We start from the raw sequence: 17,725 nt of genomic DNA on the forward strand, positions 1-17,725 counted from the left end.
AAACGTGTTCAGCATTATACAGCTGATGGGTTTTAGGCATGGAAATAGAATCCACTAGTCATGACTCCTACTGTTATCAGTAGTCCACAGCCCCCAAGAGAGGTAATTTATCCTGGGAAATGAAAGCGTATTATAAATAACTTTGTTAAGCATGTGTTAGCACTCCGTTTAGATTAAAAGACAAAGCTATTCTTACGGTTCCTTCTTGGTCAGCTATTAAAACCGCAAGTGTAGGACAACTGTTCTCAGATGGCTTGTAGACTAGACAGCATGTACATCTGTATACATGGGTTGGTATCATGGCTCTTTCTTTTCTTAGTTGTCTGATTGGAAGGAAAAAAATTTGCCAGTCAGTTTATATTTACTCAATTATAACAAAAAAATTACATCACTAGAAGTAGGCCAGAAAGGGAAGTGAGTAAGTAATGGCACATAAGGCAGAACTTAAAAAATGTTGCTAAGGTATTTTACAGATTATTGCGCTTTTTTGTATAGCTGCTTTCCTGGGTTTAAATCTAGTTATTGTATGTTTTAATCAAATTCCCAAGTGTGAAAATGCTTCTGAGTCTTTCTCACTGGAAATGCTTGTACTGGTCTACAGAAGCCCAAATTCATTGTAAGACTCTCAACGCAGATCTGTGCTCATGGCCTTCCTTCATTCATCCTTTGTACATAGATGGATAATTCCTTTGTCTGATAGTCATAGATTATGGGCTATATGAATAACTAGGGTTCATTTTCACATGACAATATAATATTCTAATTGTAAAAATTATTTGTAATCCCCAAAAGACTTCTCCTTTTAACTGCTTCCTAGGGGTGAACTTGTGAGCCTTTTCTGGTCTCATGTTTCTCACTGCTTCCACCTGCTGGTCTGTACTGGGGTCGTGGGTCGTGCAAAACTCATTTGCTGGCCAAGCAGTTTCTGGTCATCTTCAAGGTCTGAGTGTCCAGTGGATTACTGCAGTTCCTCCACTTCCCTGCTACAGCTCCAGCAGTCTTTGGAAACACAGCTCAAAGCCAGTTTCGGAGATTAAAATAAACATTAAAAGGTAACAAGACACTAACGAAATATTTTGAGTACAGCCAAAGGAGATGAGGGAAGAGCAAAGGAAGAGGCAAACCAAGAGCCTGGAGAAACTTTATTCTGCAGGTGAAAACCAGTTTTACTCCAGAGGCAAGAGACCCAGCAAAAGTACTTGGAGCAAGAGATCTGTTGAGAAGCATGGATCTGTTCATCAGGTGGAAGATAGTTAAGGCACATTCAGAATATTTAGCTGAGCTCATCCCTATCCTTCCATCAGCACAATTACAATCACATAGAAGAGTCCAAGTATTTTAAGATTGTGTCTTAGTCTTGGTTAGGTTTTGCCTTGTAGACTGTTTTGTTATAACCAACGTTATTCTGGAGAGAGGTTCCACACATGTCACATTTGTATTCCAGAATGCATTGCTGCTCTCTCCAAAACATCAAACATTGATTCACATCATCCGTCCTGCCCAAACTATGCATGTTTCTAAAATGACAAAGAAACAGATTCAGTAACCTGCTCCTTGCCAGTGTGTGTACTACACGTGTGCTGATCTAACACCAGCTCCTGTCAGAAGCTATGGCTAGATGATCCAAGCTGAGATTGGGTCCTTTGTACTAGGTTAAAAAATTTACAAATGTAAAGTTTTCAGGCCAGGATCTGTCTCTTAAGCACACTGCGAGCATGTCTTTGAATTGCATTTTGTTCAGTTTTCTCCATTTGCCTTCATATCTTAGTCCTCATTAATGCTTTCAAACCAAACACTCCCTTCCTCCTCCCCTGCCTCCAATTTTCTCTGTGTGCAGGAAAGGATTTTATTTTATCCTTTTGTCAACCTGCATCGAAGTTTTGTAAATCAAGCAGCCCATGTGCTTAACTGCCTCTGTCCTTACAAAGTGCCTTTTTTTGCTTGCTTCCTCAATAAAGACTTTCTTTATCCAACATAGCCGTAAAATATTTTTGAACTCTTCGTAAATGGTTTTGCATAGCCTTCCCTCCCATGATTACAGATTTTCCTTCCCCCACCATCATACTAACACAGAAGCTTGCGAAGCTTTTTGTTCCCTAGAGTTTTCTGTTCCCTGCATATAGATAATAAGTTCTTGTGTTTACTCCTCACACCTACTCACTACTTTCTCTTCATCCCTACCACACACAGCTCTGGTTGTGTTTCCACTTCTTTTGGTAGTTTGTTCCATTATTTAATTACTTGTGCTTTCCCATTTGAATTTGTCTAGTTTCACTGTCAATCGCTGGATTTTCCTATGACTTCCTATACCATATTAAAATGTCTTTTATTCTTTATTCATGTTTTCTTTCCAAAGAGTTTTTATAGATTGTAATAAGCTTACTACCGAGTCTACTTAAGATGCAAATTGTACAAGAGCAAATTGTGTTGTCTCCCACCGTAAAGCATTTTCTCCAAATGTCTGCACCCACGTCAGTTCATCATCCTTTTTAAAAAATTAATTCTAGAATTGCATATTCCGGTTTTGTCTCTATGCACAGCCCTGTGCAAAAGTAAAATTATATCCCTGCTACTGTTTACTATCCCTGTGTGTGCACCTGCCACAACATCCTAGCCAGAGTTTGTACTGGATTGTCTCATGTGGCCACTGAATTCTTTTAAGTGTCTCTACTTTCCAGGCTAATCTGGTTCTGCAGTTACACAGCCTTTATGTCTAGATTTAGGATTATGTGCCTGGTTATATGAAACTCATTTAGTTTGGGCCCCAGTTACCACCAGATTACACTGACTGCTGTTATTTACCTGTGCCAGTTTTGCCAGCAGCAATGTTGCGGTGATTGATAAAACTTCAGACCTCTCCTTGTGGATTTCTGTGAGAAGCAGCTCTATTTGTTGATGATTTTACATTGCCAGTTCATTCTTAGAGCACTGTCAGTCAGTTTTAAATTAAGGTAGTGATATTGATACGTTATAGTGCTGCTTTGTCTCACCATAAAGTCTTATGGTACCATGTCAGTTGCTTTAGAAACTTTTAAGTTTATTACACCTCTGCAGTTACCTTTATTTGTCAATTTGTAGAGCTCAAAGAATGAAATTAAGCTTGTGAGCAAGATAGTTTTCTATAAAACCATGCTGATTGGTGTCAGTTATCCTCTTACTCTTCTCTATTTTTTTACATGTTTCCATAATTGTTTGGGACTAACATCAGGTATGCCATCTTAAAATTATTCAGCCTGCCAATGCCTCGTAATAGTAGCATTACCTTGATACCCTTCCAGTCATCAAGGATTTTCCTGTATTCTAGGGTGCAATAAATTTAGCTTCATTTTATCAAGGAAAGTGGTCTTCAGCTCTTGAGTGAAAGAGTATCCAGGTGGCAAATCAGTAGCCTCTACACCAAGTACTCTGAGATCTGTGTGAAGGCAGAACATGGCAAATTTCAAGTGCCTTTTAAGCAGCTTGACTACAGCACCAAACTTTTTAGTGTCCTGAAGTTCTGTACACCTCTGAATCAAGGACAATTTTTTTATCCATATTTGGATGAATACCTGTATAGCAATCTTTCAGAGGAATTTTTCCTCTACAGTTCATTACTAGTGTCTAGATCTCTGATCAACTAGGATAAATCCTCTGCCTGTCCTGAACTCCAGTCTAGCCAGAGTCTGTCTCCCCAAGGAGAAATTTCTGAAGATACAAGACTACTTGGTAATTGTAAGGAAAAAAAAAATCAATATAAATCAGACATTTTCTTTCTTCAGGCTTCTAGGCCTGCTAGCTTCACCAGTGTTGCACTTAGTTATTCAATCATGAGACCTGTACAGCACAGAGCAGGATCTCAGTGCTATCTGTTATCTACAGTCTCCAGAATAAATGAGTTGTGTCTCTTATGCTGACTTGCAGATTTAATTCTTGAGGAGGAAGGAGACAATGTCCTAATAGTGGTACCATTTGTTCCTTCTTTTCATTTTGCCACAGTCACTAGCAAGTTTCTCCTGTCCGAGCTGTGGTACAGAGTGTCAGGATTGCTGCATCGTTGACCAGAGGAACACCTGCAAAGTCAGACTCTGCATGTTAGAAATTCTGGCAGGATTTTAACCATTGGAGCTTCCCCCCCTGCATCTTGTCACGCTCCAGAGCAGAGACAAGGTCATGTTCTGCTGTATTACAGAAAAGGGGATAGTGGCAAGAGGAGGCACTTCATTTGCTGCCTAGAAAGCAAAAGTACTTTGGCTCTTGTTTATTCATATAACACCTGCCTAGCGGCTATAGGACTTGTGGGCAGAAATGTGCAAATGGTTCCATAAACAGCGTATGCATTCTTTCTTAAGAAGTCAGCCAAGCAATTAATTTTTTTCTTTTCCTTTTTTTTTTATTTGGCTGCCATGTGATAGCTAGCATCACTTATGGTGTACAAGAGCATGCAGACAAAGAGATTGTCATGCATGTGATGCTGTTGGGCTAGATGTGTCACAGTTCTCTTCAGACTGTAGAGAAAACCTAGTCAACCCAAATCCCAACGTGTGAATAGTCTCAGCGTAGCCCTAGCTTGCACTAGGCTGAAAGCAACCAGATCTGAAAAGAATTCATCCAGACACTTTCTCCTTTTAGGCTCAAGTCCCAACAAAAAAGGGAATGTTTCCATCCGAACTTGGAGAAAGCTGCACTTGAGATAAGGAATTACAGCGAGAATTAGATTTTGCTAAGAAAGACTGTACCTTTCTTGGCATAAGCTCAGGCTCTAGAGCCACGGCCATTCCAGTAACATCGTTTTGCCAGTCTCTCCTCTTGCTTCTTTAAAAAATCTTGGTCTTCAGAAATTTGAAAGAACTTTGTGCAGTCTGGATTATTCTTTGGTCCATGAACAACCTCACATTTCCACAGGATAAGAGTGTATACTAGGAGGAGGTTAGCTGTAGTACCTGACATGCTGTGACTTACTGTCCTAGGTACCTTGTTCATTTGCCTTTTCACTTTTCTTCCTGATTTCAGTGATGGTATCTGCCAGCATTCTTCATCCATGTGTCCAATGGAAAATTCTCCTTTGTTTCCCCAGTATTTCTAGTATGCAAAGGCTATAGTAAGGACCTTGAAGAGTTAATTTTGATTGAATTTGTTTTCTCTGCATAAAAAGGGACATCATTCAAAACTTATTTGTTCCTTTGCCTTGAGTCCCCTCAGCTTCTGTTGAGTATAACTATCAAAAATCAGAGTTAACGAAAATCTGGGCCTAAAGCACCATGCGGAGAGAAACTTCATACAGGCTAACAGGCTGAATCATAGATTACTGAACTACAGGTAGCTACGTTCAGTAGTTGGTAATGACAGACATCCTGAGCCAAACGTTTTCCTTCATTGCTGTGCCTTTTCTGTCCCTGCACGAATCTATTAAAAGGGTTAGTGTCTGCTGAGGAAGCACTGCCAAAGCAGCAGGGAAGCACAAATAACCTGTGAATCATTTCAGAGTCGTTTCTTTGGGGCCGGTTTTAATGGCTGATATTCTTGTGTGCTGTAGGGTGGTGCATGTGAGTGGAATAATGAAAGCGTAGGCAAGAGGTGGTCTGAGCTACTAATGCATTCTTTCCAGTCTCCTCCTCTTCCATTGTGCTTTTTGCAGTACTGTGTTGGAGCTGACTAGCTGGGTGATTTGTGAATCACGGATCCATTGGCCCCTTTCTGCATGGAATGTTTATGGATTTAAACTTCATGTTTTAAAGATAAAGAGCTCTTCTGCAGTCCAGCACACAAGCTGACTTGAGTTTCAACTGTATAAAGGGGAAACAGAGAAGAGCACATGTAGGAGATGGAAATGTGGGGAGAAAGCAGCAGCTAGAAGAGTTTATAAGATGAAATCAACAGTCCCTAAAGATGAGTACTGTATTTTATTCCTACTTTCAGTAAGTCCCTATGACTAGCTACTAGTCACAGAGTTCCTATAACTCTTCAAACTCTTCCAGCTGCAAAATCCAGGGACGTTTGTCATCTTCCTGTGCACCTCACAGCACATGTTGCATTGATTGACTGACGGGATGTTCTACTCAGTGTTACCTATGAGGAGCCGTACCAGCTCAGAGCAAAAGTCTATTGAGTCCATGTTCTGTCATCAATATCAGTCAACATTAAATACCCAGGAAAGAAAGTATTCTTACCCATAATACTTTCTTAGCATCTAGTAGTTTGTGAAATGTGGTGTCGTTAGTAGCCCTGGAGGGATTTTACTTCTTTATGTGTCCAGTCCCTTTTTTTTTTTTTTTTGGTCAGTGTAAACTGTTAACATCCACAGCATCCTCTGACAAGAAGACTCACAACAGAATAATGCAGCACAGAAAGAGCTACCTCCTTTGTTGATCAAGCCTGATCCTTTAATGTTTCCAAATTTTGCTCTACAATTAAATGCTCCTTTTCTTTTCCCTTCCTCTTTGCAGGCAATTGACAAGTATTGCCGAGTCAGTGGTGGCTTTTCTGGTGTCAAGGATGTCTATTCTTCATCTCCTACATATGACGACGTACAGCAGAGCTTTTTTCTTGCTGAAACTTTGAAGTAAGTTCTCTTCACTCTTGCATCTTCCTGTAAAAGCTAGGATCTAAATTCCAGAAGAATGCGGTGGCTCAACAAATAATCTCTTGTCTTGTCAGGGTGGTTTGGCCTTTCTTTTTTTCCCAGCTTTAGGGTCCTGGATCAGCCCATTTTACCAGCAGAAAATACAAGTGGAATTTCCCATACAGGAAGCTTATGCTGAGAGAGCTTTCGTTTTTAAGACTTCTGTTTGATTTCTGGCATCACAGCAGAGGAGAGGTTATCTCCTTTTAAGAAATTCCCTTTTCAAAAGACTTTTTTTTTTTAGATACACTGACTTGACATGTCTTATACAAGTATGTGCCGTGCTCTGGTATTGTAGAACCTGTTTCTCCTGTGTGTGTCACTGGAAGGGAGTAAACACATGGAACAAAAGTCCTTCGTGCCCTTGGATGATTTTTCTATATTTATCCCACAACATATTTTTCTAGAATGCTTTTTGGCGTAAGCAAGAATATCAGGCATATTTTATAATCTCTTACATACTTAAATATTTTAAATTCAGTCAAATCAGTAGGACACCTGTAGTCCACCCTGCAGAAGCTAATGCTTGCTGTTGCATATTTGGTTCAAGGTAAAATGTTCAAAGTCATTGGTCTTCCACCATGTTTCTTTTTAATTAATAACAAAAAATGCTATACTAGAATGTGCCATAACCTCTAACTTACGGAGATGATAAGTACAATAAGAAAAACTAGTATAAAGATAAGAATATGTTATGGGGATTTTATTAAGAGAACCATTTTTAAAACTGAGCTAGCGTGTCATGGCTACTCATCTCCCTCATCATTGACACAAACCAGCTATCAAGAGCACTCTTTTGTCACACAGTTGTGATTGCTTCATAGGCAAAACCCCAGAGCAATGTCTTCTAATATGTGACAATTTTCTTGATACTCAGGTTACATCAGCAAATTTGGTAAGATAGTTCTGGCATTGAAATCTACCAAGACTCCTGTATTGGTTACCTCCCTGAAATCTTGTGAATTGTCTACTTTTGGAAGAAAGGTGTCCGAGTTGGCTATATTCCCTACCCCTTTTTTTCCCCTCCTGCATAAGAGAATGTTTGGAGAATGTTTTAGTTGGTTAAGTCCATAGACAGAAGCCACTGCTGGCGGTGTGAATGAGGCCAGAGCTGCTATTAGGAGACATCGTTGTTGCCTCTGCTTACACATCCATACCACTCTCTACCGCCGTGTGATGGACAGGATGACACATATGTTGTTGCACAAACCTGTCAGCAACGAAGACTCATTAAGGTGCCCTTTCTGTCTTTAGAACCCAATGATATGACGAAAAAATAGTTGTAACCATTTGGCGTGCAGGCTTTCCAGAATAAACAGGGCTTCTATACAGCAGCAGAATTTACAGTATTGGCAATGTCAAATTTACAGGTTTTAGCTGTAGCTGATGTATGCGAAGATTGATTTTGTGTGTTGGGAGCTCACAATGCAGTGGGGAGAAAGCAGGTCCCAAAAGTAGCATTACTGGTGCCTACTTCAGGCACCACAACATGTTTCACTGGCAAGAAGGGGGTCCGAGTTCATCACGTGTAAGGGGAGAGTCTGGCTATTCCATCTTTCTGCTGGCTCCTTACCAAATTCCTCTGCATAGTCACAATACTTTGTTTCCCTCTGTTATCAGTATAAAAAGAAAGTCAGCCACTGCTACTTCCTCTGTTGTCTTCATTAATTTTATTTCACTCACTCCTTCAAGTTCACTTTCTGGAGACTAAAAGCTATACTCCCAAAGAGAGAGGCAGCAGTTTCAAACAGGTCTAGTCAGAGAAGCAATACCTCCCCAGGAGCTGATCTTATATGATTGATCTGCCTATAAAAGCCAAATCAGAGAATGAAATCTGCTCCTAAGGGACTTCTGTGGTGATAAGGCTGACCTTTGAAGTATCACCAGAATCCTGTCTGCATCTTAAATAATCACAAGATCTGAAAATTCACTGATGCATCACTTAGTAACTGGATGTGCTACAGTGCAAGCATTGCAAAAGAAGGCAGTTCTAGGAAGGAACTCAGAAATTTTTATTGGCTTTTGGTTTGGATCATTTCCCACTTGCAGGACAAAACTTTCTGTTGGAGAGCTGGATATTACATGTTTGATGTTGATACAATTGGCATAGCCAAACCAGAAACTGGTATCACCTTGAGATAAAATAGAGAACATAAGGTCAGGATAGCTCAAATGGCTATGAAAATAAAGACAGAAGGGTTGGGTGTGATGCCATGAGAAAATGAAGATGTCCCTCAGAAGAGGGGCATAAAATGTGTGTTATGGAATGCCTGCTGTGATCTTTTCTGCTATTGATGATAACTTTTGCATCTTCGTTCCCCTCAAATTCAAAATTAATACCTCTCCCAAACATGCATTGTTGCTGCTCAAATACTTTGGCTCATCAAAGATACTCGGCAAATTATGAGACTTTGGGCAGTATGAGTGGCAAGAAGGTAGCTGTTTGAGTTTTGGGAAGGAGCAAGATGTAGAAATAGGTTGCTTAAGTTATTCAAAGCAGAACATGAATCAAATGAGGAAGGTGAATTTGGGTAAGATGAAACATTGCTGCTGTAGTGAAAAAGAGTTTGGAGAGCTGCAGAGGGAGAAAGCAAGGTAGGAGTAAGGAGGAAAGAAAAGACATGCTTTAAAGATGAATGAAAAATGTAGAGAAAGAGACTAGACGTGGGATGAAACTGAATCATCTCAGCAAGAAATTTTTATCTGTAAACAGTTAATTGATGAGGAAGGGAAGAAAGAGCTTCACTGACTGGGTTATGCTGTGGATACAACTGGCAAATAAAGGCAATGGGAGAATTATCAGGCAGTGACACGTGACTGTAGACAGTAGACGCTACCGACGTCTGATTGAGAGAGAGCAAAGTAACAGCAGCCTCAGCAGAGCAAAGGCAGGACAACATGTGTGCACATTCTGGGTGTGACAGAGCCCACTAATGGGAATGAAACCCCTTCTTGTCACGTGCTGCAAGACCTGTCATTTTCTGGATGGCAGGAAAGCAAGTTGTAGCAGGAGCTGAGAGGTCCTGTACACCCACAATGTTACGCTTGCACTTGCAGAGTCAGGTTTTCTGGAACAAGGGAAATGCCTTTTGAATTTTAGCAATTGAGTTTGGAAGTCTTGACAAAGATCCCTACCACCAGTTTCTCCTACAAAGTATAGCACAGGCACATTCAAAAGTGTGTATTAAGAAAAAGGAACCAAGAAATACTCTTCTTCCACATATGTCCAGAAACGTTAACTTTGTTACATGCTTCATGTGCTCTGCATTGCTTTATAATGTACAACATTTATGAATCCCCTCTGCACAATATATTGGCCCATTTCCTCCGACCAGAAGCTGAACCAGCTTCCAGCATGTTGATGACAAGTCAGATATCTGGCATGGCTTAGTGGCTTCTCTGGTGCTTCCTCAAAATCTTTGATTTGGATTAAAGAGGATTGGTCATTTCCAAGTGGGTTTACTCCATTAATTTTTTGCCAGCTTCTTCTCTGCTCCCCTGTCCCCCAAATCCTTGTGCTTGGTGTCTTGATGTTTGTTTTACATTGCAAGTCTTTGAAAGGAGTCTTGAAAAAGAGACGTTACTTGGAACGATTAAAATGCTGTCTTTATAACAACTTTTCATTGAAGGGCTTGATCATGATAAAAATTACTTCAGATCATTATAATAGGGAAGGTTGTGTGGGTGCTGTACAAATATTGAAAGCAGGTAACTTGTTTATAGCTTTAGCTGCTCACTGGTGGGGCCTGAAGCTGCTGTGTTGCCCCTGCCTGTCTGTTGCTCTGCTTTAATACCCACCATTTTTCCTCTCTGTCTTGATATCTAGGTATTTGTATCTGCTTTTCTCCAATGATGACCTTCTACCATTAGACAACTGGGTTTTTAACACAGAAGCTCATCCTCTGCCTGTTTTACATTTAGCCAACACCACGCTGTCAGGAAATCCTGCATATCGATAAAAACAGCTCTATGAAGAGGAAGAGAAACTGTTTTCAGCTCTGTTTTGTTTACATGGACCACTTGAGACTTTAAGCAGGAGAGGAGACAGACACTTGATAAAACTAGACCTCTGAGTCAAGCGAGTACTGGCGTGAGAAACGAAGCTCTTCAACATATAGATAAGTTAAAAGTTCTGGTTTATACATGACCAAAACACATTAGTGTGGTATTTGCAGGACAGAGACTTCATGCGCTTTGAACCCCAGCAAGACATGGAATCATCTACTGTTTAATGTAAACGCAGCAGCATAAGGAAGAAGAGGCTTTCCCATCCAGGGAGAGGAACTTGCTGCTGCTGCTGTTGGCTGTTGCAAGAAACAACACACCAGTCACCTCTTCAGATCGAGTGGGTTCCAAATACCCAGATCTTATTTTTCTTTTTGTGTGTTTGATGATGGCATGAACAAAGCAACAACAAAAAGCAACATCATTGCACCAGAAGCATCAGAATTTGAATTTTTTTCTGTACCTGTGTGGATTTTCTAAGGAGCATCTGTTTGTCCAGACTGGCAGCCATTCTCAGGGCCTCTAAGCTGTTAAAACTAAACTCTAAACTATAAAAACTATTGCCTCTCCATTTTCCCTTTTCAAAACAATGCTGAAAGATGTGTTGTATGCTTACATCAAAAAAAAAAATTAGTAAGCATTTGGTTTGTAGTTCACTGTCAGCAACGTGGGCTTAGTTCATTTGGTAAGCTACAGTCACAGAGTCTGGAGCATATTGCAAGGGTAGGAAGGGGCCTAAGTTTCCTTTCCTCACAAATCCTGTCACATGGAAAAAAGCATTCCCTTATTAGTCCTGGTTCTTTTAGCCAAATAAACAGAGGTGACAACATGAGAAAAACAGTCTTTCATGATTTATATGACGGGACACAGTATATGGCACTTAAAAATGCTCCTCTTGAGCTAAGCAGCAGGAGTTTGTTGCTTTATGTTTTTCCACACAATCAGGATTTTTCCTAAAAGTTAAATTTCATGCTTTGGATAGAATTCACGGAACCTTCTTTGCAGGTATGTATATAACAGAAGCCCAAAACTGCCTTTGATTTAATTTACAAAACTCTTTCTCGGTGCTCCAGTACAAAGACAACGTGATCTTCTTTGGAAACAACATAACATCTCTTACATATGAGTGGAAAAAGAAACTGAAGCGTCTCTTCTTCCATTAGTTTATGAGAAATGAGATGCTGTTACCTGCATGGGGTTTTTTCCCCAAGTATTTCTAGGCTGGGTTTGGACAGTATCACTTAAATGGAGTCTGCTTCAGTCTTCACGTACTTGCTAAAAGAAGTTTCATCTTTTCAAGTATATCTGAATCTCTTTTTTTTTTTACCATTGTTCCAGAATCCATACAGCTCAAATCATTCTTTTTGTTCCCCTTTATAGCTCTCAAATCCTTTTCCCATGGTGACTGGCCCCTTTGCTGAAAAAGAGCTGTGAGGTGCTCCTTTCCCTCCTAATTAGTGCACAGGTTCAGTCTTTAAAAAATCTTGATTGTGTTTTCATACTGAAGTGAGTGGAAGAACTCTTCAGTGAGCTACAGCAGTACAGCGTCAGATCTAAAGGGAGTGAGTGCTATTTCTCCCCCTCAAAAATGTTTATATATGAAGTTTTATATATAAAAGCTTTTCTCTCCATCATATTATAATATATCTGACTGTACATTATAGTAGAATTTTTCCCATAAAATTTTTCTTCACTCTCTTTGTTACTAACTTAGACACAGAAATCATCACATGATCAATGCTATCAGATGCTTTTTTCCCCAGTTACTTCAGTTTAAGAGGAGGAAGACATAGAGCTTGGAAAAAACTCCAATCTCAATGTTTTTATCTAATACCAGTTACTTAGTTATTTAAGTTATTTACCTAAGACCAGTTACTGTAATTTGCAGCAGTATCTTAAAAATAATTTGAGAACTAATAAAGTAATTGATGTAGTAAATAATACTGATTCAAGTAATTGTTTCTTTAAAATCAGAAATAGCTTAATAAATGGATTTTTCTTACTGGTCCCACATTATTTTTCTAATTAGTATTCAGTGACTTACTGAAGAGCTAGTCGTTTTCCATTTTCCGAAGTTCAGATATGTCGTGTTTTCAAATTGAGTTTTTTCCATCCCATGACAACTGTTATTAGTTTAAAACTGCACTCAATTGCCTCGTTCTCCTAAATCTCTCTGGGTACGAAGCAGAAAGAGGAAAAGCAGACTCTTCTGTTTAAAAAAAAAAAGAGAAAAAGAAAAAAAGAAAAAGGCACTTTCCACCCCATACACACATCCACACACACCTCCTGATATATGCAGATGTAGAATGGCTGCCAGTCTGTTCAGAGGAAGGTCAAGGACAGAATTCTGGAGTCCCAGAAACAGCAAACTTCTTATCATTGTTTGCTGCTCTTCCACCCCCCTCTTATGAATTAAAGAGCGACCCTTCAAATTAATTCCTCCATCAATCCCAATGGATTAACTCACTGCCACAAGAATGCTTGAATTGAGGACCTAAGCCATTTCATGTTATGGGATGGTATTTTTCTCAAAGCAGATGTACAGTACTGCTATTTCTTCTTTGTGTAGATAAGCAGCAGGTACCAAATAAAGGACACTTGTTTCTTGTTTTCCAGTTACCCCAACAGATGTCAGTTTCTACTCTATCACTCTTTAAAGTACAAACTATCCTTTTCCTCCAGAAGTTACTGATGTGCATAGTCTATCAAAAATAATGCATTTCATGGACTAATTGCTGTGTCATTCATGAACCTCTCCATCCTGAGATCTCCTAGAGCAAGCTGAGTTTGGAGGTAATGGGTTCTGAGCAAGGTGGGTGCGTAACAGCCAAGCACCACGGATATTGAAACTTTTGACTGAAGTGACATGCCCTCGTTCTGAGTCTTTCACAGAGAAGTAGGTTCTGATCTGCAGAATGGTGTTACATGCAACCCAAAGTTCAGACTGTTTTCCCTCTGGGTACATAAGGTACAGTAGAATATTGCCATTTTCATTCTGTTGCTGCTGTCTTACATACTTTCATGAAGACAGAGTGTAAATTTAAGCACAAAATGACTTTTTAGTCCTAGTTGTTTCCGAGTCTTGCGCTGTATTCTCTAACAAAACAATCCTTGTTTTCTTTAGGTAGCTGTCCCATTTTAGCAATTTCTACAATACCCTCTCCTCTTACAGGATGAAATAAAGAACAGAAAATCATGTATGTTTTTGGCACACTGGATTTGGGCAAGAGCCTGGAAATCCCAAAATTGTCTATTTCCTGTTTGCATGCAGTCAAAACAAGGATGTTCAGTTCTTTTCCTAATCCAAATCTCAAGCTTGCCTGTTGGTCAGGATCTGCTAGCAGTACATTTTTTTCTAACACTTACAGCTTGACTTTTCAAAGCAGCCAGATTTCTGCAGCTTCCATTGACCACCCTGGAGCTGTGTGTGTCTTGCAGTCAGGAAGTCAATTTCTTAGCTTTGTCCTCTAAATAAAACCAAAATCCTTGAATGATATTCTGGGTGTTCATTTTGCTGCACAGTATGGTCCTTAAAACTGAATGCTTAAGAAAAGTATGGAAAATAGTAAGTACACTGGAGTAAAGGGAAAAGCAGGTAGTTCCCTGTGCCAGTCACACCTTTGAGGGTCCTTTAGCTCCCTACTCCAAATTCATGGATCAGTGTCTTCTACCTCCCAATCACTGACATATTCCCACCCAGTATTTTACAAGATTAGAATGTTGAGTATCCAGGTTCTGAAAAGTGAAAATAATTACACGCTCCCTGTAATACCATCCTTTAAAGGTCTACCCTGTGCTGACTTACAGCTAAGCAAAGCACTATTGGGTTCTCTTTTATGATCCCCTCTTCTATCCCTCAGGAAATGATATTACAAACCTTCATAGCATTAACATCGAAAGGATCAACAATGTAACCTGGCATCCACAGAAAATGGTGAGGTGGTTTACATCTCAGGGCTGTAGTAACAGGCTTTTAGCAAACTGAGCCTGTTATGTACATTAATAAGTCTAGTCCATGTTTTTAAGGGGACAAATAAGAAACAGGGTTCTTGTTACCAGAGAAAAATGAAAGCAAGCTCTTGATCCACACTGTAGTTTGGAGATCTGTTCACCCTGATAAGACATCCCTCTTTCACTCCTTGAATTTTGAGAAACGGTCTTCTGACTCAAGGGTTTGAGTTGCCATGCAAAGAGGAAACCCAAGCTCTTTTGCAAGTTATGTGCGTACAACTGTAGCAGGAATGATAAGTACTAGCTGCTTCGGCTGTCAGCCCCTTCTAACAAACTGCTCTGTAATTGTCCAGAAAAGTTGGGAACCACTGAAGTCAAAGGAGACAGCCTGACTTGTTACGGTGAATTGTTGCCTTTAATCCTAATCGCTTGGTGGAAGTTGGATTTGTGTTCTGCCTTTATTCTTGCTTTGTCTAAAACTTATTTAGACAGATTATTTTTCCTCCAAAATAATAAAAGGGCAAAAGTCTATCTTCCGATGTGGAAACCTTCTGCCTCTGACCTGGAATCCTGCATATGTACTTTTTACAGATTAAAAATAATATTGTATATAAAAAAGATTGAATAAAGAATGTCTTTAAGTGAAAAAGGTGCATTTTGTGTCCTTTGCCTCCAATAGCAATCTCCTGTAGCATTGGACTGTGAAGCTGATCCATAGCTGATTTCAGAGGCTTGGTGGTGCTGCAGCTTTTCTTTCCCCTGCGGCTTTACTAGCGACTTTGTCAACTTAAACATGTATCAAGACCCCCTATGGCAAAATTAAACCCCTGTACCCCTTGCTTGCTTTTAACAGGTCACTGTAGTGCTCAAATCTTTCTCAAGTTGTAGGTAAATGTACAACATTTTGAGGCTGTTTTCTGTGTGCTGTTGTGAAAGCCACCAAATCTCACAAAATGTTGAGATTTCTACCCTATTGTTAAATTTGTGTTAAAGTGGCTAAAAAGTTCAAAGATTCTTAGTGATGATGGTAAAGGGGGCAGGCAGACAAGCAGTGCTACTAAATAAACTTAATTTTCTTAAGACACCAGGTTAAAACTCCACCTTTTCTTGATACTAACTAGCCAGTGAATTGGGCAATTAAGTCTGTCCATCCATTCCTCTGCCCTCTGTGAAAAGGAAGAAGTTTGTAATTGTTTAAATATTGTTCACAGGGAAATTGGTATGAAGAAATTCCTTCAAGTGAGCCTATTTTCCCCCTGCACCTTTAAATTCACTGGAACTGCTGCTATAGCTCTGTTTTGCAGTACCGCAAGTTAATAACCAGATTTGCTTTCTGATTCACATTAACTGTAGACAATCCTTACTGTCTGACATCACTCATATTGCTCATACGCGGTACCTTGTTTTCATGGCGTGCCGTGACTGCCATCCTGTGCATCCTGTTTCAGTGCTTTATATCCAATGCCCAACCTTCCTAGGGTGCTTCTGCCTCAGGATGCAATGACCTCCTTCCGTATTACTTCATAAGAGAAAATTGCTTCCAAAGTGCCATAATTCAGTGCAACACATGACACCAGGTACACACCTGCTGTCCTGGTATGCCATCCATCTTGAGATCCAGTTATGCATTCAGCTGTTGCTCCCTAGCTTTCCACACAAGCTCTGCATGTTCATGATGCACCCAGCTTCCTACTGGAGTGCCACTACCAAAGCAGTGCCTTTGCATCCATTGATCTTCCTGTGGTGTTCTCAGCCCTTAAGCCACCTCACTGAAATTCACTTCTTGCGTCAAAGCATGTTTGCTACCTCTATCCATGTCACACCATCTTAGCCACTGAGCCCTATTGCACAAAACCTTGCCTCCTGCTCTAGTACTGTCGAGCTCTCTATCCTTGTGTATAACATTTTGTCCAATACTGAAGGCTTCATTACTGTCCTTACTGCTTTTCAAATGGGATCCTCTCCTTTGTGGTTGCACTGCATTGTCTCTGCCTCTTCAATAGGGAAGTGTTTCACCCCTCTGCTTCTACCTCTTCTGAAACACACTTTATTTGCGCATCCTCTATCTGAGGATATATAGTGAATATCCTCCTCCATTTCTCCTTTAGCACTCTGCCTGTGTGTCACCCACTCCCCTCCCTTCCCTTGTAGACTCTGTGGTTGTGTGTGCTGCTTCCTGGAGACCATGTGCCTTTCCTATGCATATTAATTAGCTGTATTTTAAAATTCTGAAATTAATCCTTAATGGGTTATTTTTAGCCTTCATCTTGTAGCTCTGGGAGTTGGCTTCTCTCAGTGCAAAGCCATAGGCATTCTCTGGGCTTTGGAAAGGAAACATTACTCTATTTGTGCCAGTTCACATGTGGGATGTGTGAAGGTTGGTGGTGGTGTGCTTTTTTTTTTTTAATGTGAAGAGCAAGAGTCTTTTTGACAACAATATTTCAGACTGAACAAACTCCCGTGGGAAAAGGTTTGAGAAGAGCAGCCACTCATATAGCCAAACTACTTCCAGGTAAAAATTCAGGGAAGGATTTGGAGAGGAAGAAAAAAAGCACTGTCTGTCCATGTGTACCAACAGTTTCAATGTTTTCTTTCTTACATGGTTTCCATTGTACAAGTAGTTATAGGCAACAGGTATGATGTCTGTCTATTACCATATAAACCAGAAAGGATGAGCTGCTACATGACTGAGAAAATAGCATCATGTGTGGTTATGGGATCACATAGAAGTCCCACGTGAACTGCATTATGATGCAGCTACAAAAAGTAAGAATGTCCCTAAGTAATTTCTTCCACAAGCTGGTGCTGCATATATCTGCATACCCATCTCTTCACCAATCATGCTGAACCTTCAGCAAGGAAATCAGTGGAGGAAGCCCCAAAGAATACGAGTGGATGCCAGCAGTCTGTTACATCACCTGTGACAAAGGCTGGTGCACAGGTTCCAGGAGGTGAGGTGCAGGAAGATTTCTCATGTGGGCGGATAGACCCACCCATGACTGGTGTGTGGATCATGCCCAGCATTCCTGTGAATCCCTCTACAGAGCTTCTGGCTTACCTTGAACCATCTGTGAGGCCACACAATGTATTTTGAAGAAAAGAGTCACTGAAGATGCAGAATTAGTTGGGATACCAAAGACAAAAGTTTTCAGGGTAACCAGATACTACTTT

General features: G+C 40.2%; 1 protein-coding gene across 7 annotated transcripts in view; it reads left to right on the forward strand.

The window, feature by feature from the left end:
• MAN1A2 (mannosidase alpha class 1A member 2) overlaps positions 1-14,480 on the forward strand; it is a 158,481-nt gene extending 144,001 nt beyond the window's left edge. Inside the window, exons 12-14 of one of the 7 annotated variants that reach the window (XR_012777073.1) lie at positions 3,976-4,056; positions 5,715-5,869; positions 6,423-6,465. Coding sequence is in view for 6 of the 7 variants with exons in the window: in XM_075511580.1 (XP_075367695.1) it covers positions 3,976-4,056; positions 6,423-6,538; positions 10,425-10,557 (330 nt within the window). In the remaining variant the exon portion in view is untranslated. Of the gene's footprint in view, positions 1-817; positions 1,969-3,975; positions 4,057-5,614; positions 5,651-5,714; positions 5,870-6,422; positions 6,539-10,424 lie in introns of those variants that run through there. The other 6 variants (XM_075511580.1, XM_075511594.1, XM_075511590.1 and 3 more) reach the window with 6 other exon arrangements.
• Positions 14,481-17,725: the final 3,245 nt, after the last annotated feature.

This window comes from Mycteria americana, chromosome 1 (assembly GCF_035582795.1).
Source record: "Mycteria americana isolate JAX WOST 10 ecotype Jacksonville Zoo and Gardens chromosome 1, USCA_MyAme_1.0, whole genome shotgun sequence".
NCBI classification, from domain to species: Eukaryota; Metazoa; Chordata; class Aves; order Ciconiiformes; family Ciconiidae; genus Mycteria; species Mycteria americana.